The sequence below is a fragment of the Pholis gunnellus genome (genome assembly GCF_910591455.1).
Source record: "Pholis gunnellus genome assembly, chromosome: 16".
NCBI lineage: Eukaryota > Metazoa > Chordata > Actinopteri > Perciformes > Pholidae > Pholis > Pholis gunnellus.
In genome coordinates this window covers 7,111,090-7,134,721 of record NC_136543.1, presented here as the reverse complement: position 1 = coordinate 7,134,721, position 23,632 = coordinate 7,111,090, and the positions used below count along the sequence as shown (strand labels likewise).

At 48.5% G+C, this 23,632-nt stretch overlaps 1 protein-coding gene across 3 annotated transcripts in view; it reads left to right on the top strand.

The window, feature by feature from the left end:
- Positions 1-805: 805 nt before the first annotated feature.
- Positions 806-23,632, top strand: part of LOC306708118 (RNA-binding motif, single-stranded-interacting protein 3) — a gene marked incomplete at its 3' end in the record, with an annotated part of 180,058 nt that continues 157,231 nt past the window's right edge. For all 3 annotated transcript variants that reach the window (XM_079175841.1, XM_079175839.1, XM_079175840.1), the window contains exon 1: positions 806-1,562. In XM_079175841.1, coding sequence (XP_079031967.1) covers positions 1,488-1,562 — 75 coding nt within the window. In that variant the 5' untranslated portion in view covers positions 806-1,487. The remainder of the gene's footprint in view (positions 1,563-23,632) is intronic.

Sequence of the window (23,632 nt, the reverse complement as noted above, 5' to 3'; positions counted from 1 at the left end):
CCTGCCCCCCCCCCCCCCTCTCTCGTTTCCACTCCTCTTCCCTGCGTTCTCCCAGGTTGTGGAAACGCTGCAGCCCGCTGGTCCGTGTCTGGATCCCTCTCTTGCACAGAGCTGCTAAAGACCCTCCTACCGGCTGGGCTGGAAAGGGAGGAGGAGGCAGCCTCGGACGAGCCCCCTTGTCAGTGTGTAGGAGAAGGAGAGAGAGAGAGAGAGAGAGAGAGAGAGAGAGAGAGAGAGCGCACGCACTCGAGAGTAACAGAGAGAGAGAGAGAGAGAGAGCAACTGTGTGACAGAGGGAAAGAGAACGAGGCAGGCTGCTTAGAGGAGTGAGAGAGCCAAGGACGAAATAAGGAACACATTTTACAAGTGCAGGAAGAGGGAGGATCGCAGACGAGGGACTCCTTCTCTACTGGGCACCTGGGACACAGTCACTGTGCTTCTCTTTTCTCGCTCGTCTTCTACCTGGACCCCAGTGGATTGACTAACCAACCGGTGGATTTCTTTTTTTTTGGTATTTTAATACAAAACTGGGATCATTCCTCCGTGTTATCTGCCCCCCTCCTACCCCCCCACCCCCCCATGCTGGCTCGACCGCTGCACAGACTGAGATTGCTACCCTGCGTGTGCGCTCGGCTCTCTGTGTTGTGATTCTGCTCCGCGCACAAAGTGCATCTGTCGGCAATCCGGTGCTGAGGATATCTCCCCTTCTGTCAAACAGGACGGCACGCAGCCACCGTCGGATCAGACTACAGAGGCGAGAGAGAGCGAGAGAGAGAGAGAGAGACAGTCAGTGTGTGTATGCAAGAGAGGGACAGAGAGAGAGAGAGAGAGAGCGAGAGGGGCAGTGAGAGAGAGTCCGATCCACAGCGTGTCTGAGACAGAGGCAGATTAAAGCCCAGGAGAAGGACTGGAGTGAAACAGCTCTGACAGAGAAGTGAACCTACACGTCCTCTCCCGTTTTTCCTCGCCATCCCTTTCCTCCTCCTCTCCTCCTCTTCTTCCTTCTCCCATTTTCCAACATTCAGAGGACTGCCAGTCGCTGCTGCCACCTGCGTCTCCTCTTTTTTTTTCCTCCTCTTCCTCCACCTCAGCCTTATCACACGTTACCGTCCGACACCGGCCACCGGCGGGCACGGGGAGCTCGTGGTTCCAGCACTTGTGGAAATATTTCCATTGATCCCGGCAGTGAGAGCGAAAGAGAGAGATAGAAAGAGAGAGACTGAGTGAGCATCCGCCCCGACGCCGAGGCTCTGGACCGGTGAGAGCTCTTCCCCATCAGCGGCAGACGTTCTCCCCATCTGCTGTCCGGCACGTGAAAACCCCCCCTTGTCTTCTCCCTGGAGGACTGGCCAGCGACACAGCGGTGCGGACGGCAAGGACAGGAATCGCACAGCCTCCCCCGCTGCCTCTATCCCACTGCTAGCTACTTGGAAGCTCGCGCCCCCGGTGTCACCATTCCCTGCCTCAGTGCTAAGGATTCCAGCTACATGGGCAAGCGATTGGAGCAGCAGCCAATGTACCCTCAGTACACCTACTACTACCCCCACTATCTCCAGACCAAGGTACGCCGCTCGCATTCCTCAAGCCTACTCATCCACTCCTACACTTGTGTCCTGCCTCCCTCCCTCCCTCCCCACCTCCCTTTCTTCATCCCCCCCCCCCCACCCCCCCTGTCAACCCCCTGAGCTGCGATGGGGTTTGATGGATAGCCGGCCTTGGCTGTGACGGTTTCAGGTGGCAGGTACCTCGTTGGAGTTTGGACGTCTATGTTGGCCGTGTACGTTTCGTGTGTGTGTGTGTGTGTGTGTGTGTGTGTGTGTGTCTCAGGGGGAAGGATCAGGGATCAAGGCTTGAGTTAGTCCAGCCTACCAGACCGTTGCTGGGAGCCGTCCAGTAACCTCCATCCATCACTCACCTGCAAACTGATGAGATCTTGATGCGATGCAGCTCAGTGGCATAAGAGTTGATTTATATGTTCAGAATAACTGCCAGACAGCTTCTTTTTTTTTTAAAACAAATGAGAGAATTGGTGAACCAAATTTAATTTCCTAATGAAGCTGAATGTAGGCCACCGTTTGAATGCTTCAACGCCACTTTTTGTGATTGAAAGGTTTAATTACCAAGTTGCTAATTCCCTCACCGGCACAGATGTGTTACGGTGGTGCTTTACGAAGCCAGGACAAACCGGTTATGAACCCTGCTTCTTCTTTTTCCACGGTGACGGCAGGCATGAGGGAGGCTGCCCGTGTTTGCTCTAGCTGTAGTATGCATCAGTGCCTCTGGGATGGAAGCCCAGGCGTGGGCCCTGACGGCTGCCAGGACACTGGCCGGGCACACTAACCAGACATCATCAAGGGATTAAAATGGAAGCCTTTTTGGGGATTACTCTATTTGTTGCTGTTTTTCTACCACATGTGTAACACTAAATTCCGTCCATTATTGTGACGATGCTGAAGGCGTGCAGGTGAACTTTGTCTCATTTGGTTGGATTGTATGGGATATGGTTTTTTAAATAGGTCACATTTTAATGTTAGATGTCTCTCATTGCGTGCATATAATAGATACTGCAGGGCCGGGTATCAAACCTCAGCACGGTACCGACCCAATTTGTGGGTAGCAAAACGTGTCAATTGGAAGTTGGCCTTGAACGATTGGACAGATTTTTTAGGCTTGTTTCTGTAATCAGATAGTTCCTCATCTCGATTTGGGAATTTCTCCAACTCGTTATTTAACACTGAAGTGTCGATCAAAAAAAAACATTTATTGAGCAAATAAAACAAAAGCATCGTGTTGGTATCGGTTCCAAATCTCAGCTGTTTTATTGGCAGCAGAGTGTCGAACATTTCCAAGCACTCAGCCAGAGAAATTAACGTTAAAATGTGGCAAATTACCCCTCATCTATAACGAGGGAATAAGGCAGATAGAGAATTATAGTTTGATAAAGCACAATAAAGCAAACTGCCAGTTTTCATCCATTTTCTCGCGCAGCTGGATTATGAAGCGGTGTGCTTCCAGCAGGGACGACGTGCTTGAAGCCCCACCTGGCAGTCCACTAGCTCTCTCACCCTGATTTATAGTTTAATACATTTGTGCCGCTGCCATATGGCTTCCCCCCCCCTTCGCTACTCCTTCCATCACCCCCCCCCCCCCCCCCCTTCTCTCCCTCCCTCCCCCCTTCTCATATCTCAGAGTTGCTCATCTCGGCGGCCTCTCAATCAGGACATGCCCCTCGCTCTCCCCTCCCTCCCATCCACTTTTCTTTTCCTCCCTCGTCCTGCTTTTCTGCCTGCCTGCTCTGTTGCTACAGCCCCCCCCCCCCCCCGAATCCCACCCGCCTCCTTCGCCCATGCTGCAGTTCACTCCCAAGGTCAGCGCAGATCCGATCTTGCCACCGTCAGCGATTGATGTATCCTTGAGCGAGCCGCTCGGGTCCTGTGTCATGCAAACGAGGCCCACAGTTTGGCCGTGGGTGGGCGAGGGGGGGGGGGGGGGGGGGCTGAGTGCATTTCCGTTTGCAAAATCAGCAGCCCACATCCATATTCATTTTCATGGTTAGTTAGCGTAGCCGGAGGCCACCGTAGGTTGACAACATGGGGCCGCAGACGGGGTCAGCAGGAGGAAGGGGAGGCGGGGGGGGGGGGGGGGGGGGGGAGGCCGGTGTCGGCGATGTGGCCGACGGGGCTGTGGAGAGCTGTCTGACACTCTCATTAACGTCCATTGACGGCTCGATTACAGAGAGGGGAGGAGGGCCTCGGCTGGCGCAGGTTCAGTCCACGCGGTCCACTACCCGCGTGCGTACATGTATACACACACACATATACACACACACGTATACACACACACACGTATACACACAAACTCTCTGCAAGTCCCCCCTTTTTCTTTTTCTTCTTTTACACACCCCGCTCCGATTTAGTCATCAGTCTCAAATCACACAGGTCTCTCTATTTATCCTCATTGCTGCATTCTCAAGGTATGGCCTCATTCTCCCTAGAGATGTGTGTGTGTGTGTGTGGGGGGGGGGGGGGGGGCATAAATATCTTACAGCGATAGGGAGGGGGAGCGGGGCGTAACTCATACTAAAGTGTTGCCATTCTGCTTCTCTCGCCTCCATTTTATGACATATTTGAGATTCTATGCATTGGAAATTGGTGGAGCATCTGTACTCGGTTACAGCTAAGGACGGAGCGAACGTCAGGATAACCCGAGGTGCCTGCCGAATTCGGGATCCCTTTTAAACCCTCTGCATGTCTTTATTATATTTCCAAATTAATGGCGTTCTCCGATGCTGTCCGGCGTGAGCTACTAAGCCCAGATTAGAATGTGAAAGTCAGAGAATGAGATGAAAAGATAACATTTGGCTTTCTATTGATTAGTGCAGCGGGGCGTAGCATGTGCTTCTCTTTAGCTGAATTATTGATTCCCGAAAGAGGATTTGTGTGTCTGTGTGTGCACGTCGGCGCGTCAGCGTGTGTGACTTTTATATGAGGTTACAGGCTGGTGGGGAGCTGGCAGGATGCCGATGTGGTGAGAGGATCCTCTAAAGGCCCCAATGTCTGCCTGCTCCCCAGCTGATCAGCCCATGCAGTCGTTTGCTGAAATCCAGCCTCTGTTCAGCCGCGCATCTTTCCGCGCCAGTTTTGATGTGCGGCACTGTTCACAGCTTGCTGTGCATACAACTTTAATGATAGGTAATCGGCGCGCATCATAAATGAGAAAATTACAGCAGAACAGACCTCGCACTGCCCGGGCCCCTCCCTCCCCCGCCCACGAGGACAGTTACAGCGCACGGCTCAGTTGTTGTTATTTCATCAGAGCGTTTAGGAAAGAATATGAATTTCAGCTTAACGTGCGCACTAAGTGCCTGTTGGTCTTGGCGTGCGGTGCGTCCCATTTTCTCTTGTTGTTGTTTGTTTCGTTATTACGCACACGGCTCTTTTGTTTATGATCATATTCTTTGAGAACCTGCAGTGAGTTCCGCCTCTGTTGTGAAATGCATTCGATGCCGTTCCCGCATGCACGCAAGGTACCCGACACCACCGATAGGCCGGATCATTACATGCCGAATGTCAGTGATCTCACACACACACACACACACACACACACACTTGCGCTGTGATCTGGGAGGGAGCGGGCGTCTGTGTTACAGTCGGACTAGTACATGCAGAACCCGAGAAGCCGAGAGGGGCGGATTGAGGTAGACTTAGCCGTCCCCGGCCTAAAGTAAACACCAGTCAATGGAGCCCTTTGAGAGGATCTGTGCCTGTGTCTGCCCCTGCCATAGGCACCATTTACACCCTGCGTAATTCTTTAGAATCGGAAGGGAGAGATGGAGGGAAGGGGTGCTTGCGTGTGAAAGAGAGAGAGAGAGAGAGAGAGAGAGAAAGAGAGCGGAGGGGTGGATGTTACGGGGAGGGGCCAGTTAAAAGCACGGAAAAGGGTTTGGTTACATTACACGGGGTGATCCATTGTGCTCCAGAAATAACAACAGAGCCATCTAAATCCTCCTTTAAAGCCTCGATAGAGGAGAAAGAGACGCGTAGAGACAACAAGGGGGGGGGGGGGGGGGCGGGGGGGGGGGACGGATATACATAGACTCGGAGAGCAAGCGGAATCAAAGGCAGAGAACAAGGACCACTTTCCAGAAGTCTTTCATTAAATCAGTTATCGGTGACGTAAAACTCAGCCACGGCAGCTTAGTCCCCTCTGTCTCCGCTGATGTGGATCTGCTTTGAAGAGTTTGTCAAGGGGGCTTTTAGGGCCGGAAAAATGCTCCGCTTATATTACATTGACCAAAGCCCGGGACGATGTGTTCTGATTAGCACTAACACAGGAGGCAGTATAAGTCATTTCCCTCTCTTGTAATTCCTGATACATGCCTCACGACTGACTGCCCGAAACAAAATACTGTTCCAGCCTCGCCGTAAATCTGAACCCGTCATGTGTTCTCCCTTACTGGCAGGCTCTTTAGCAAGAGCTATATTTATTTTTTCCACATTTTTCCAATCCTTCCCCTCACATGGTGGAACCATGAATGGCCTTTTGATCATTAATCAACTAATACCCCTAGTTTTTTTTTTATCTGCCACTGCCTACAGCTTTATCCCTCCATGTGTAACTGTCAGTCAATGGGGCAGACAACTCCATTTATTTAGCGTTTGGCCTGCTGGAGGTGCGCGCACCTCTAGCAGTTACTCTTAACTCTCCTCGTCTCTCAGCCGACAGCTCAGCCCCCATCTACACACCCATACGTTGAGGCTGTGTACACGTTATTGCCTCCCGCGGCCTCTCATAAGCCGGCAAAGCGTTGGGGGTGCCTGGGACCCGGCGCTCTGCATGCTGCCGTCCACATCTCATTACAGCTAGTGCTCTCTCAACACGGATATCCATTTTGTCAGAAGCGCATAGGAGAAGGGAAATGAAATCGCAAGCATTTTTTTTTTATTATTTTCTATAGGCAGATGGGAGGAGGAACCTGCTCCGTATTAAGTTTGGAGCACACGGGGGGTTATAAATGCAGAGGCGACGTTACGCGCGTGTGCTGACATTGCACGGCGTTGCTTTACGAGCACAGATGGCGCATGAGCACCTGCGTGCGAATGCGTGCTAAAAAAGTCCACCAATAGGTTTGCTAGGTTTGTCCCCTTTGGTGAAGTCGTTGGAGAACTGCGAGGCCGTGTGCTCGGTAAGCGGTCCTGCGCTTGGAGTGAAGGCCTCAAAGCCAGGTCACATTTCTCTTCCCCACAACAGTCCGTCGTCGTGTTGGAGTGTCCTTGAGCAAGACACAGAACAAAGTACCTGCTCACTCACTTGGAGGTCGCCGTGAAAAAGGAGCATCCGAGATAAATGCCTGAAATATAAAAATGATGCGCTCGGTTTTGGAGCTGCTGCCCCCACCCCGGGGGGATCTCGTCTGATGCCGGGACCATCTGGAGATAACATGGCGACTCCAGCCTGTGCTACCTGTTTGGTGGAATGAGGCATATGGGGAGGAAGGTGGTGGAACGAGCAGGTCGCGTTTCCTTCAACTGGAAAAAAGACCTGGGTTAAGACGCCGAATCCCCGGCAGCTCCCCTATGGTACTGCTGTGAAGAGGGCCGAGCGCACAAAACCAACCTCACATTCGTGCATCAATTAAATTGCGGATGTGAACTTTTAACCACAGGTGGTCTTTAGTATTTTTTGTGCGTGTCATGGCTGGAATTTACAAACACTTTTAAGTGCATTAGAGTCCCGGGATGCCGTGCTCTCCCTCGCGAGGAACTGAAATGAAACACATTTTCTGTGTGTTTTCTGTATTTTCGGGGGAAAGGGAAAGAAGGCATGCGGAGTCGACGTGCAGCGAGACGGGGAAGATGTTGCTTCAGATGAAACGAGACGCATGATGTGCCCTTCAAAACCGACCAACGCGGCGGGACTCTACAAACACACCTGCCTTTCCCCTCTTTCTTGTTTTCACTTGCATCTTCTTTTTGTAACATAGTATCTGCCTGGAGCTGTCTACTCTGGCCCACTGTGTCGCTCTTCTGTCGCCCTGGCGGAGGCCTCGTCTGGCGTTTTTCACGCTCTATTTTCTGTCCCCCCCCTCCCCCCTCTTTTGCCTCACCATTTTGTCTTTTTTTTCATCTTCGGCTGTTTATGTACAGCCCCACACTTTGGCTCAGACCACTCTTCATCCTATTTTTTTTTGCCAATCCTCCCTTCATCTTTAGATTCTCTTTCATGTTGTCCCTCTTTGTAATTACTCGTTCCCATCCTCCATCGCTTTTTTGCGTGCCTCTTCCCCTATTTCCGGGAGCCCCTGCTGTCTGCTGGGCATGGTGTCCTACCATCTGTGCAGGATGACACGAGTGGCTGCAGAGACACCTCCTGTGTGGACCCCTTTAATACATACAGCCCATATTATCATACAGAGGAACATATGGGACACCGGTGAAAGTCAAACACACTTAAAGCCTTTTACCATTTCAAGTGGCTCTAATTGTATTTATGATGAATATAGAATTCTGATCGTTAGGTCTGTATCTTAACTTTGCCGGTAACATGGCTTTGGCAACATTATGGTCAATATTTTCCAACTGAAGGGAATACTTTTGAGTGAACATATTTGGTCAGGGATTATCAAGTTTGTTGAAAATGAGATAAAGGGATTACAAACTTTGTTGGAACTCCTGTTGGCTCCTGTTGCAGCTCAATAGATACTGAATTATGTGTGCAAAAGGAGGCATAATACTGAATCATTTCAGTGTGTGATGGTTCAATACCTTGGTCTGAGAATAGCACTGTTCTGCACAGGGGAAAACACCACCTGTGTTATGTGAACAATCGAGATATTTTTTCCATTGACGTAATTTCGTCAATTTTATTTTTTACTAAGTTTGTTTTACTAAAGTGTAAAATGTCAACCCCTACAGTGGTGAATAAACTCAAGCACCCTTGTTGATGTGAACCACATAGCTGAGATTCAGAAGGAAGGCAGATAGTGTTTTTTTATTGGCCTAATTTATGTGGAAGATAGTGAAAGGCATGAAGGGCTGAGGAGGAGTTGGGTTTAGGCCGAGAGACTGAGCTGGTGGTGAAGGATGTCAGGCTGCAGGTCACGTGCCCAGAGACGGGTGAGGGGAGGGGGAAGTAACTGCACCTCGTGAGAGAAAAGACAGCCAGAGAGGGGCTTTTGTTGTTCTCGTGTAACCGAAGCCTTCGGTGTCTGCTGCCCTACCTTTTTGGCGTGGCGGTTCACGGGAAGAATGCTCAGGTTGCTGGCGTAGCGACATGTGGCAGCGGAAGGGGAGGAGGAGGTGAAGGAGGCGGCAGCTCGGCTTGGAAGCGTTCACTGACTCAGACCCAGCCGGGGTAATTGCTCCTGCATTTTTAACGAATGGCTGCTGCGTACACTTTGAGGAGCTCGGCATGGCTCCTGCTGACTTTTCACCTCCCCGACTGAGGGAGGCTGAGGCCGGCTTCACATGTTCCTACATCCTCAGATATAAAGGTGCTAACTAGAACCATATAGGGTTCTTCAGCGTGTCCCCATAGGATAACCCTTTTTTGAACCTTTTTATAAAGGTTCCACCTGGAATCCTTTCATCGGGTTCTATACCTTCTTCTTAAATCTTGAACGATCTGTGAAAGTACCACCAAGAACCCTTTATATGAGGTTCCACAGAGAACCGTTCTATGGGGCAATGGTTCCACCCAGAACCATCTCCTGAGGTTCTATCCAGAAACTTTTCACCTTCTGAGGGTGCTAACAAAAACCCAAGGGGTTGTACCGAAAACCCTTTTGTATTCCAAGGGTTTATCGAGAACCCACTCAGGGGGTTCTACCAGAACCCTTTTATATTTGAAGGGTTTCATCTAGAAGCCACCCAAGGGGGTGTGGACTTGGTGGATCTTTTAACACTCATGCTTCCAACAATCCTTGAAGAACTCTTCTTAATGGAACCCCTAGTCTTACAAAGAACCCTGAAACAACCCCTTCCTTTAAAAAAAGGGGGTTCTTCAGAAGCAAATGGAACCTCAGCCCTTGGGGAAGAACCCTTTTGGAACCATCATTATTAAGAGTGTACCTAATGAGACCCAAATGTCTCTTTTGTCGTCATTAGCAGCGGTTGTGAATTCTATATGTTAACCAAATGAAGCCCTTGTACGTGCCAACTTCTTGAAAGACAATTTCCCCTTGCTGATCCCGATGGCACTCTCCACAGACAGCTTTGTCATTGTCTTCTGATTTCTTCGTATTAAGGGGTTGTAGTCCTAGCCTGTGGTCGAGCCCCCATAACGAGCCGCATTATGCCGAACCGAGAGCGCCTAATAGCGATGAGCTCATAATCAAAACAGTCTACTATGTAGGCGATAGTGTGTGTTCCATTAGAGTGTTTTCCTGGAAAGTCCTGTAAATGGAGTATCAGTTTTCTATTCACAGTGCATTACTACATATATTTTGAAGTCTCATCTTTCTTTTTCTTTCTGGCACCAGAGAATCAAGAGTCTGAATAAGAGACCGTGGACCCATCGCAGAAAGATCAGCAGTCTCATTTTTCAAAGTGGTCCGACAAAGACGATCCTTTGCCAGTGTCGAGCTCACTTTGAGTGAATTTGCATCACATTTCCATTGTGGCTGCACAAACCGATGACCTGGTGTCTTTCACCTAGATATCCAGACGTGGAAACCGGAGGAGACACCGGCCACAGACATGCAAATGGTAGTGTAGCCTTACCACTGTGATTAGTGTGGGAGGCCCCCGGTCGCCCCTCGCCCCAAACACATACACCGGCTGCCTGCGATATTTACTCGACACAGCTGCATTAGTAGTGGCAGGCTCAATGAAAATACCGTGTCACGCATAGCTTGAGAAATAGCTCCGGAAAAAGCCAATTCTGCCATGAATGAGGATAAGCAAATAGGCATGAGGGCTTGAATAGCAGCCAGTCCTGTCACATTCCTCCTCTCACACCAGCCACAATGATCTCCTATTCAAATAAGGATACGTGCACCAATTTAGCGCAGCAGATGAACCTAGCGAAGCCTTGTCGAGCAAGTGGGGGATTACCAAGAGCAAACAGGCCTTTTCTCCCGGCTTTATTTGAGTTAAATGACTCAAGCCACCCTCGTAGATTTCGCCTGAATGGTTTATCTGGCGGACCCTTCCGCTGCTCCAGCCACAATGTGTGCGTGCGTGTGTGTGTGTGTGTGTGTGCATTAGTCAGAGTATGGAAAAACACTGAGTGGGACAGGTAGGCGGCATGAATTAGATTGCAAGGACACTGATGCAGGGAGCAAGCCGAGCCAACGGAGTCCCAGACCTGGATAAATGGAGAGGAGAGGAGAAAAGCCCACAGCGTGATAAGAGTCCAATTGGAGGAGGAGATTATTATTCTTCGCCAGTAATTAGTAGCACATAAACAGCCATTGGCAGCCGAATTAAAAAGTGTCATTATGATGTGTGGCCTCCGTACAAGATGCCGGTCCTCTCCCTTTTCAATAGTTACTCATGTTGCCTCACAGAGCTCTCTGTGTGCGCACACAGAGAGGGTGAGGGACCAGTTGGTGGCGGATTAATGCTTGAAAATGACGGAATACCAGTTTCTCCCCCCCGTACAATCTGCACTGAAGCAAATGCTTCTCCTCTCTCTTCCCTTTGGCCCCTAAATTATTAAGGTCACTCACATTTGCAAGAGTAGGACAGAGTGTGTGTGTGTGTGTGTGTGCGTGTGTGTGCGTGTGTGTGCGTGTGTGTGCGTGTGTGTGCGTGTGTGTGCGTGTGTGTGTGTGTGTGTGTGTGTGAGGAATCTATTCTTTCACATGCATTTTAGTGAGACAGGTCCTATTCTGTGTCCGAATTTAAATATGCACATTATTACCGATACAAAGTTTTGAATATATGCAAATGTTAGCATTTGAGTACTTTTACAGTTGATGAATACTGATGTTTTTTACCCTCCTGTATGTATTTATTTTTTTGTCCTTGGGCTCCTGTGAAAATGTTAGAAAGCAGTGGCTTTGAAAAGCAGTTAGTTACTTATTCCCTGTCTGCGTTCTTTCTCTCATTAGCTGTCTTTGAGCACCCTGTGGAAGACTTGTATCCATTATTTATCTCTAGCCCCAAAAAAACAACAGCTGCACGCTTGTGTAACCGCCATATGCTGTGCTTCTCCCAACATATTGGGAGGAATAATGCTGTACAGGGAACTTTCTATCAACCCTTAGAGATCTGTAGCAAAGCCCCATGCAGACATGCCGCACTCTAATTATTTCAGGCGATCAATGGAAAATACACTGAAAACTACCAAACAGTGAGAACTTTAACTACACCCTGCAATTAACCACGGAGGCACCTTGCCGAATAATTTCGGGGATGCTTCGGCACCGCTGGAACCGTTGGGAGGGAGGTGGAGGGAATAGGGTCACATTAGGATTCAGCCGATAAAGCAATAAACCCTTGTTGGATCTGCAGTCGGCGCCATTCACAGCAGATTCTGGTGTCCTCAGCACTTTGGGCCGGCAATTAATCACTAAGCTGACGTTACCCCGCCTTCCTGAGAACGTTGCATAAACACTCCGGCAGTGGCGAGCCAACGTCCCCCCCCCCCCCCCCACGCCCCACGCCCTCCCCTACAGACCCGATGTGATCGTTGAGGCGACTGTCGACGCTCTGTTTAGGAACTCCATGCCCCAGTTATGTAGACTTCCTGTAGAGCGCAGGACGATCTGCTGATCTGTTTAGTTATAGATTGCAGTTTAACGGCCAGCCGGAGCTCCAGCAGGCGTCCCCCCCCCCCTCCCCCCCCCCCACTCAAGGGTTACGGAGGACGCTCTCATTGGCTGATGTGTGGCGGCATCAAGTGGCGTGTCGCATCTGTTTAACGTTGTGCATCCCTCTGCTGGTGTGATTTGTGAGACGGGAAGCCTTTGAGCCCGTCGAGGCGTTATTAAGAGGGACGCCGGGTGTGTGTTTCCGTGTTGTTACCATAGCGATTGTTGCCAGTAGTGTTTGCTTACCTAGCCCATTGTTTTACAGCGAGTCACACAAGGTTACTGTTTCTGCAATAGAGTTTTATTAATACTCACTAAATTAGGATTTAGCAAAAAGCTATTGAACCCTCACCCTTAATGACATTTAATATTCCAGAGTTGTTCATATTTAAATCGTCTTTACTTGGAATTCAACAAGTTAGAGTTTCTTCTTCCAAACGTGGAATGCGAGAGATGTTTCACACACATTCAAAACGCCAACATACAACAATGGCCCACATTACCGTGTGCATACATAACAGGCTGAGAGGAAACATGAGAGTGCTGGACGCGTATCGTTGAGGAAGGTGGGTGGTGGGGGGGTGTGTGTGTGTGTGTGTGTGTGAGGAAGGTGGTGGTGTGTGTGTGTGTGTGTGTGTGTGTGAGGAAGGTGGTGGTGTGTGTGTGTGTGTGTGTGTGTGTGTGTGTGTGTGTGTGTGTGTGTGTGTGTGTGTGTGTGTGGAAGGTGGGTGGTGGTGGGTGTGTGTGAGGAAGGGTGGGAGCCCTGGTGAGTTCACGGAGTTCACTGGAGGGGTCTGACACACAGCTCACCCTCCTGCAGTCTCTCTTTCCCTCTGAATAATTTATCTCATATAATTTATCTCTCTACCTCTCTCTCTCTCTCTCTCTCACACACAGACATGCAATTATCTCCCCTTCTACACAAACACACACACACACACACTTACACACACATGCCTTGGGGTTTGCATGGGGGGGGGGGGGGGGGTTCGGTCCTGGGGCTGGTGTGGCATGAGCGAGCTGGAATCTGCGCAGAGGGAAACCGGATAGGCATTCCCTGTGCCAAACACATGAGGTCACCCTGACTGACTGAGCCAGCCTGCCAGCCTCCATCCTTCCATCCTGCCATCAGATTAAAAGCTCGTATCACACTGCAGTTCTTATTGAGGCATTACATGCATCCCAGGAAATACAGGATGCATTTTATGAGCGCTTAAGGATCGTAAAGCCTTTTTTTTTTTAAATGGCGAATGCTTTTAAAGTATACTTTTATAACTTTTACGGTTATTACAGCTCTGGTCCTGTTTCCAGCAGCGTGGGCCATCAGTAGTTGTACTCACCAAGACACTGTTGAGATGTGGGAACATGGCAGCTTCCCGAAAATGTCGTCAGACGTGGCAGGAAATGAGCCGTCAAGACACGCATGCAGGTTTCAAACAAGTTTATTTGGAAGAGAAAGCCAACGGCAAAAATGATTACAGTCAGTCGTTAACATCCATCAAACTACCGATTTCAACTTTGATCGGCTCTGCTTCTTGTTGTGCAATCATCTGACGGCCTGACCTCTGTCATAGTATGTAGATATTATGACCAAAACTATGAAAGAGTTCACTTGGAATTATTTCATTTCCGGCAAGAATCAAACACTTACATCATAATGTTTCGAGGTTGTCATGCAATAGCTTTTTCGCTATAAGGATAGGATATTGGAGGTTATTCCAGTAAAATAAAATAAAAGTGTAATAAATCACAGAACCTGAAAGTTATTTCTACCTCAACAATATGAACTACTTGTCCCTGAGAGTCTGCAAATGGCATAAAGTATCTGCCGTATAGTTAGCCTGAAAAACAATGCACTCTGCAATCTCTCCAAAGTGGATGACTCTGAAACGTTGGAATCTTAAAACGGAAAAAGTGTAGCAACCGTAAGCTCTAGAGACGCGCCTTTTATCCTGAGCAGCCCTTTGAAATATCCCCCCAAACCCAAATAACACTGTCAACTCAAAGCACTGCTCTCAATAGGACCCTAAACATGTGCTCTTTAGATCCCGGCTCCTGTTCTCTTGTCACACAAGCATGCAACACAGACACCCGCGTTCTATCAGCCAACACACACACACACACACACACACACACTAGCACGCACTCTTTCTCCAACACGCACACACACGCAAAACCTCCCACCCCCACAGGACACAGCAGTCACCCCCTCGCTCCCACGCATCTCGTGTTCTTCCCATATTATGTTCAAATGGACACGCATAATTGCGCTGGCGAGGTTTGTTGTTTTTGTTGGCGGTCATCAACAGCCCCCATGACGCCTCCGACAGAGGTGATCATTGTTGCAGGCCCCGCAAATCTACATCGCAGCGCTCACAAATATGCTGTTTCTGTGAGGTCCCCGTGGTGGAGATCGGAGCGCTCTGCTTTTACGATGTAATGTGAGTAATTGTATAATAAGATATCGTTAAAAAAAAAGAATCATTTTCGGGGCACAAACGCTCAGATGACATTCGTTTCATAGTGTGCAGTTGTTAGGACAAAGTAGCTCTTATTGTAAGTCTTTATAGTGTAACCACTTCCCCTCCGACACAGGCCCCCGGGGTAAAGTGGGGGTGAAATGAAGCGTAGCGAGAAGTCTGGGCTCGCGAGACAGCTACACCTGTACTAACGCCAGAATACAAGCGCTGTCATTCTTAGACCTAAACTAAAGCACTGTAATGACATTGCAGCTGCCAATATCGCTGTGCGGAGACATTTACAGTGCCACCAGTGTTTAACTTTCCCCTCTCTGTTTCCCGCTTGTCACAAAGCAGAGCGAGTCGATACCGGATCGGCTCACACGTGTCGGCCTTTATTTCCCCCCCTGCTTGTATCCTGTAGGCTGTAATGCCTGTTTCAGATGTTTTGGAGCGCTCCGCTACCCTGAATAACCTTCCTTCACTTGACATCCGCAAAGTCATTTGAGGTTGGGTGAAGTTTTTAAATAAAGCTGTGGCTTGTGGCGGCTAGCTGACTCTATATGCTTTTGTATACGCTAGCCGGAGCCAAACATGCCCCCTTTTTTTTTTTTTTTCTGCGATCATGTTTCCAAACACGACGTAGCCTGAATGCTTCCCATCGGGTCCAGCGGCCACATGTAGATGTTTAAGTCGGGTAAATATGAAGCTGAAACCACAGAATGTGAGACGGGGGGGGGGGAGCAGCTGTGAGTGTATGTAAAGACTTAATAACATGGATAGTCACTTTGTTTAAACAGTATAGAATGATCTTAGCCTCAAAAATGTTGTTCTGTGCAGGTAATCATCGTTTAAAGGGGACATCTACTGCTCCTTTTCAGGTTCATACTTGTGTTCGGGCTTACTACTTGGTCATGTTAACATGCTTTAATGTTTAAAAAAACCACATTATTTTTCCCGTACGGTCCGTCTGAATATACCTGGATTCACCCTCCGCCTGAAACGCTCCGTTTTTGGTGCCTGTCTCTTTAAGCCGAAAAAGCCCCGTCTGTTCTGATTGGCACAACTTTGCAAAGGTTATTCTCAAGCCGCGGGTGGAGATACTCTATATTCTAATGAGCCTGCATGTGACATAGAAGGGGAGCCACAGCCGATTGGCTTGTTGCATCACATGTTTTCTGACTGGGTTGTTATATCTCACACATCTTTGGTTTCAGACATATAGGAAGAGGTAGAGTGCAGTACATTTATATATGTACTGCACTCTACAGTACGTTAATAGCCCCTGCCATTAGTCTACTAATGGGTGTGAAAGGGTGAATGACACGTAGTGCTAAAGGGCTTTGAGTGGTCGGAAGACCAGCAAGGCGCTATACAAGCAGCATGCCATTTACCAAGTCCATAATCCAAATTGTAGGGTTTTTTTTTTCAGGCCCTTTGAAGATTTCTTCACAACCCTATATTTGTATGTAATCTTTCCCTCGCAATTCACACAAAGATGTTCTGTAGGATGGTGCCTGGTTCCCTTTTGCGGCCCTCTTGTTCCTCTGCTCTCCTGTGCAGCACCACAGGTTTGTGTCGCGGGTTAGAGAGGGTGAGTTAACGTCAAACCAGCTTGTCGCGCTGACCCGTGCAGATTGTGTAGTGACCCCGGCGGTGCCTCCCTGAGCCTGTAGTTGGAATCCAATCTCCTCGCTGGGATAGGGTGCGTGTTTTAGCAAGTCGGCTTTGAAAACGTTGCCCCCCCCCCCCCCCCCCCCCCACCGCCCTCCTCACCCCTGCCTCTTCCAAAATGTCTATCATTCCTCTAATAAAACCTGGTTTGTTTTCACCTGTGATGACCCGGATTAGGAGGATTTCTTTTTTTTTTGGTCTCACAGGAGGCAGTGGCACATTTGTTTAATCACATTAGCCCCTCCGTGCTCTTACACTGTGTGGAGACTGGAACATTGGAACGCTTTGTTCTGTCTTTAGTGGAGAGAGAGAGAAATATAAAAAGAATATATATAAAGATAACTGCTGGTAATATCAAATGCCAATCCCCCCCTCACTTTTATTAGATCGTTTCCAGGGGTTCATGAGGTGAAGAACATAAAGCCGCAGCGGATCAATAGAAATATTTGCTACACTGAATCACTGAATTACGATTAAATCAATAGGACTACATTATGTCTAAATGATCATCAATTTTAGATTCAGCACCGTTGACGAGGGATGATTTTATCAACCAAAAAAAAATGTCCGCCCTCATCTTGCGGTTTCAGATTACACTCGCTCTTCTTCCAATTACAAGCCTGGGGGGGGGGGGATCGATGGCTACAGACAAGTGACATCGCTGAGGCATTTTAAAGAGGAACTGAAATCACACGGGGCCTGAGCGCCGGGTTGTTGAATGAGTCACCCCAAGGAGCGCTTCTCCACACCTATTTGTTTTCCGCTCTCCATTCGGGGCCCTTTCTGCCGTCCACCGTTGGCGGGCAATCGCCCGGAACACACCGGCTATGACAAAAAAAAAAAAAAGGCTACGCCACCTCACGCTGAGATGCATTAGTGCCGTTTTAAAACACGGCGCGGGGTGAGACTGCGCCCCTGTAATTGGATAAAAGTGAATGCGGGGAGGAGCAGGTAGAGGGATGGGATGCGGGGGGCGAGCGGCCTCACGGAGCGTCTTCGGAGTGGATCGTCAGCAGCCTCTCAAGGGCGAAAGCATTAGCTGAAGGTCTGTTTTTTTTTCTTCTTTTATCACACGCACGCACTTTACGTTCTCTCTCCAGCACACGCTCCGGTCCTCGACAGGACCTCTCTGCTCCAGCAAGCCGGCTTTTAGAGTCCGCTTCAGGAAAAGATTCAAGCATTACTCGGCACAGTCGCAACTGATGGAGTGGTTGGAAAGAGGGAAATGTTTGACTGAACGGTGGAAAGAGGAAGGGACGCAAAGGGAGCGTTTTACAGCGCGGATGCACGGTGAAATTAAAAGCGAGTCGCAGACACTGTGTTTGGATCTCAGAGACATTGAAGATTACAATCACACATCAGCAACCTGCTGAGAGTCTTCAGTGTGATTTTTTCCTGAGAGCAAATAGTTCACTCTGTTGCTCGCTCCACAATGGCTGGCAACTTGAGAATTCTAAATAATTAGACTCAAATAGAGAAGCCATGATGGAAAAGAAAAAACAGGTGATGCTGCTGCTGCAGACATCTGTGTGTTTATTGATATACTGTGTGAAGACATCACAGTACATTATAGAACAGAGATGGCTGGTATGGATGCTTTCCGTGGTCATTCTGTAACGTGATATTAATATACGTCTCAGCCATTCCATTGAGCAGCTGGTTGTGGATAATAACATAATCAGATGGAATTCCTGTTTCGGGCTAATCCATTGAATTAAATCCCTGGAAAATTGCTTCGTAGACGATGCAAAGAAAAGACGCCTTGCCAATTGATTCTGCAGTATTTCCCACAATGCCCTAACACAAGCAGATATTTTAAAAAAGGAGCAGCTACCTCGGTATACATACTGTCAGCTGGCAGATGACAATGTTCCTCGGTGTCATATTGCATACGCCTAATTCACACAGGCACACGGTCCCCTTAAGGTTCTCTCTGTGTCACCTTTTGTTTAGTCGTCGAGTCTCTGACTTCAGTGAGCTCTTGTCTTGTCAGCAGGTGTCGCTTCTAAACTTTCGGTGATACTCTGGGCACCTGTCTTACTTCTTTTTCTTTTTTTTTTGGCCCGTTTGGTAGGAAAATGCAAACTGCAACCATCTTGTACTAATAAATATATGTATAAAACATTTACATAATACATACAATGCAAAAAGCCGTATTCCCCGACGCCTCACCCAGTGATTGCTGACTGCCGAGCAGACGCCGATGCATTATGCAGCGGCATCACCGTCGCCGCGAACGCGCTTTTAAGGTGTCCTTTTTACCCCGGCGCCCGGGCGACACTTTATCCCGCTCTCAGGAGGAGCAGAAAGGAGAGCGGCTCCGGGTTTGAAGGGTGAATGCATCCTGGCACACTCGAAGCACGTGAAAGGGTAGAGCCTGATTCGACTGCTCGCGCCGTTTGCTCCCGCACGCCTGAGCTGCTGTGCTTCAAGGTGCCTCTTGGATTTCAGGAGGGGGCCTTTAAACTTGAAACCAAAGCGAGGCAAGTCAATTCTTTTTTCCCCCTCAGTGTGCCTGGCAAGAAAAAAGAAAGCGCTTGCTGCTTTTGTTTTTTTTTGTTGGTCCCAGCAGTGCTGAGAGTATTAAGCCTGCCCACCAATTAGGGCATGCCGATCCTCACAGCCCATGAATTATTAAGCGCGGCCCATCGACTAGGAGCAGTGACGGAGGGCGAGAGAGAGGGCCAAGCCACCTGAGCACCACCAGCTGCATTTGTTACAGCGTAAGCTGTCTGTGCACTGCACCATCGCCGCTGCCGTTTAAAGAACAAATAACCTCCACACAGCACTGAGCTCCAGCGGGTTTTTTTTGTTTTTTATTATACTCCCATCTACAAATTGGATAAATGCAGCATTTATTCAACAACACGCATGTATCAGAAAATAGAAAAAGGAAAAGAAGCAGAGCGACAGATAGGATAATGTACGGTATTAGATTGCAACTTGCAACACCGGCTACCCTCAAGGTCAACTAATTCATTCCTGCTGTCCAATTTATTGCCTGCTAGTAGCTACGGCAATGAGGTGCTGTGAACCTTGAGCTCATGTCTATATAGAGGGTCTTCACAGCCGTATACAGGGTGGGGGTGGTGGGCTGTGGGGGGCTTGTTAACTCTCCATTCAGGGCTCCATCCAGCTCCAGCGGCTAAAACCTGACCCTGTGATTGCGACGGCCAGGTCTGCTTTTTTCCTTTTTTTTTTGGTAGGGGGGGGGGGGGGGTGGTGGTACCATCACCTCATCATAAATACTGTAAGCCTCTGAGACGCCGCCAATGGGCCGTCAGTCGCGGTGAACGGCGGCGGGAACGCTGCGAAATGAGGTGCCCGTCAAATGCGACTCCTGCCGATTGTCGGCGCTTAAGATGTATTAGACGGAGAAGGGGAACTGCTTTGGTGCGGGAGCCCCCCCCCCCCCCCCCCCCCCCCCCCCCGCCTTACGGGATAACAGAGCTATCATTATGCATGAATAATTGGATGCATTCCTTTTATTTAGTTTTCCCCCCGCTCTTTTTCACCAGTGGGCTGTTTAATGTAGCAGAGTTGTCAAATATGGCTGTCGCAGGGAGAAAGAGTGAGCCAAGACTGATTACCTTACGTGAATGACTTCTTTTATTCTTCACTCTCTTGCAGAATTGAAATAATTCGGAGCAGTTAAGAGAGGAGTGGGACTTGTGGAGAGAAGGATATTTGTGGATATTGTGGCAAATGGGGGAGGCTTTTAAGTGTGTTGTGATTTAGCTATTTATTGTTGTGCTGCAGGGAACGAGGCGAGAGGAGAAGGCTGGTCTCTCAGATGTCTTTAAATGGAGATCCTGACTGCCTACTTGCCCGCTCGCTTGCGCTTGAAATGGCTGGTTCAATCTCCGTTTGATAATATACATTAGCCATGGTCCTGTTTGTCACCGGAATAGCTTAAGTGCCCTTTAGCCGGCATTAGATCCGGTGTTTTCCCTCTCTGTCGCGCCCTTGTTTCTGACCGGGCCGAAATAGTGTGACGCTCGCACAAGAGCTCGGCTTTGTTCGTTTATCAGAGAACCCACCCTGTCTGGGAAACACACACACAACGACGCGTCATACCCAGCTCAGGCTAGAGTCCATGAACAGTACACAGAAATGATGTCCTTCAGTTTTTCCTCTCTCTGTCTCTGTGTTGTCTCTTCTCTTTGCCCGCTTGACCATTGCATTTCTCCCTCTGGGCTTGACAAAGCAGTAATTTGAAGAATATGCGACACACTGCGAGCATGTGAGAGGCTCCTTTTGGACGCTGCCTTCTCATGGCAGCAGGATGACAATAAGGCAACAGACCAAATATCATAGAAGCAGATTTACGGGGTTGATTCACCATGTGTGATGCTGACAAGTGATAGTTGAAGAGCTTATGTATCCACTCACAACAAATATAGGTCATGGAAATAGAGATACACCTTCTTAAAGTGCTAGATATATACCAATAAGCAAGGTATTTAATTTTATTATGGTAATATATATTCATTTTACATTCTTTTGTACTGAGTTTATATGTGATGGGGGTGATATTGTACTTAATGAGATGTGGATTCAATGCAGGGGACGTGTGGACAGGAACTTAGCGCTGTTATAGCTCAAACAGTGATGTTAGTAATTAACTGTTTAACCATTAGCTGTCTAAGAATTTCGACCCATTACTGCCATGAGTTAAACAGTAGAAAACAACGGTTACGGTACCCAACAATGCACGCTGATTTATACTCCTGCAGCTGTGCACAGTACTGTGGCGGAGCCTTTAGTGGTTTTCAAATCCTTTTGTAAGGCCGTCTTTCATTTATTTGATCGGCGTGATTCAATAGATCCATCTAGGCTTTGCCCAAAGCAAAGCGATTAGAGAAGAGTTTGGCGATGAGGCGGAGCTCGTGTGCCAATAATGAATACATTGGTGGTGGTTGTTGTAACAGGATGTAAGGTGCTGGAAAACCCACTCTCCGGTCCTGATGTGAAAGCAAACTTCTGGAGTGTAGTCCCATTTTTCAGCAGGTGTGCGTGGCGCAGCTCTCTTTTGAGCTCAGCGGGCCATCTCTTCGGATACAGTGTGATGGATGAACTTGGGACAGTTGCCCGTTTTGCAAATACAGCTGGGGATTAATGGTGGATTCAAACCCGTTTGTGCATCAGTTATCGTTGCAGCTGGGCGTGCGAGACACTAAGCTTTACTAAACAGTAAGTTATTAGGCGACGAGTGTCGCCTATTGGCCCAGAAAACAAAATTCTAAATCGTGTCAAACCCAACTGCAGTTCCCAAAAAGGATAGAAAGTAAAAAGAAAAGACAAGTCTGTCAGCCAGTAAAGTTGTTGTCAGTAATCAAAGTTTTGGCTAAATGTGTTCTCTAAATTTAGTCGTGGGAAGCAAAAATAGACTCACTTAGAAGTGCTGGAGTCTAAAGATTTGGACCCCCTCAGTGTCAGAGACAGCTGTCGCAGACTTTTCTATGAGCTGCCTTCTGTCTCTTTGACTGGATTATTCCTGTAGTCTTGTTGTCAGTCCCCAAACCACGATCAGAGGTCTTCAGGATTTCGTTTTCTCTAAAAAAAAAATAAAAGTCTGGGCCCAGACAGGAAGGGAAGGGGAGCCGTCAGTCGCTCGTGAGTTGTTTACTTTTCCAAATCGTGACTCAGCCTCATTATCTTTAGTCTCTCTCTACACCTGCCAACCAGCTGTAGCCTTCACTACACACTTAACGTTAAACTGTCTGCTGACGGCCTTTTGTTATGTCTGCTTTCCTCAACGTCTGCTTTAATTACCTCAACATGTGGCCCTCCGGTTAACCAAAGTGAAACTGCGTATCCCTCGGTATCCTTCAGTTTAACCGTAGTCCTGCTTTGGTGAAACAGATCGATGGGCCTCGAGATGAGTCTTAAAGGTACGCCGGGGCTGATGGGATTGTAGCGAGTTAAGTCGGGCCTCTCGTGAAGCAGCCTGTAACTAATTAATTCTGCATTTCCAGCGCGTTTCTTTCTTAAGGAAGAAAACGGAGGAATGCCACCCTGGGCTGTCGACTGCATCCTGGTGTGTGGGCAAGTCTCGCCTCCTTGTCGTCCGCCGGGTCTCTGAAATTATTTATTTTTAAAACAGCGTGAGGATCATTGTGATGGTAATGGTCCGTCCAGACCCTCTTCAATATTCAGCGCCACAATGACTCCGCTGTCTCGGGTATTTGAAGAGGTGGTCTGCTGCTGCTGCTGCTGCTGCTGCTGCTGGCAGACGACCGAGCCGAGGAGCTTCCTGTTCATGTGGTAATCTGCGCGGCGGCACAATGGAGCGAGCGCTGTTCTCTCAGAGCCCGGCCTCCGCGCATTCAGCCGGGAGAATGGAGGGCCGCACACCACCGACAATGACAATCCGCCGCTATCATCTCATGAAAAGTCTCCGCTGGAGGGTAAATAAATAGTTTAGGAACCCTTTAGCGAGCACAATAGGCCAGACCGCCGCTGATTTTTCATCTTTTGACGTCTCCTCACAAATTTGCCCTTCCTTGTGAAAGTATGACGACGGGCTGGAAAAACAAAGTGCCGAACAGAATGTACTAACTTGTAACTCAATTGTATTTGACTTTGAAGCAGAGCTGTAAGGGCGTTTATTTTTTTGGGTGGTGAATTAAAAAAATAAATAATGAACAGGGATCATTTTCGTCACGCAAGATTTCAATTTGAAATGAAATAAAAGCCAATTGTCCGATTCATTAGCTGAGAGGGGATCCCACAGTACAAGCTCGATGTTCCGGTGACTACCTTTCAATCTCTTTAACAAACGTGTGTGCATCAGACACAAGGGTGACGTCATGAAAAGAAGACAAAATAGCCTCTTGAATTTGCACAAAAAAACAACAACAAAACCCTCTATTGCTATTGTTACCCTGCGTTTTCAGAAAGTTGTTTTGAGTGAGAGCATGAAAGCAATTGTCAGAGGGAAGAAGAACCATAATCCCCGGCTTTGATTCATGGAGTGGCTTGCAGCGGCACTGCTGATTTGGGACAATTGCACATCTTTCCTTGAAATTCATGGCCATTCCGTCGCCACTGTGATGCTAAATTAGACCTCTGAGAAGCTTCGCCAATAGATCCAGTGCATAAGGAGAGACAGAGTGGCGAAGCACTCCTTTCTCTCTGGCTTCAATGGGAATGTATGAGCGATGAGGAAAAAAAAGAAAAGAAAAGAGAAATGCATGAATGGAGTGCACAATCCTTGACTTCTTCTTCAGCCCACAGTTAA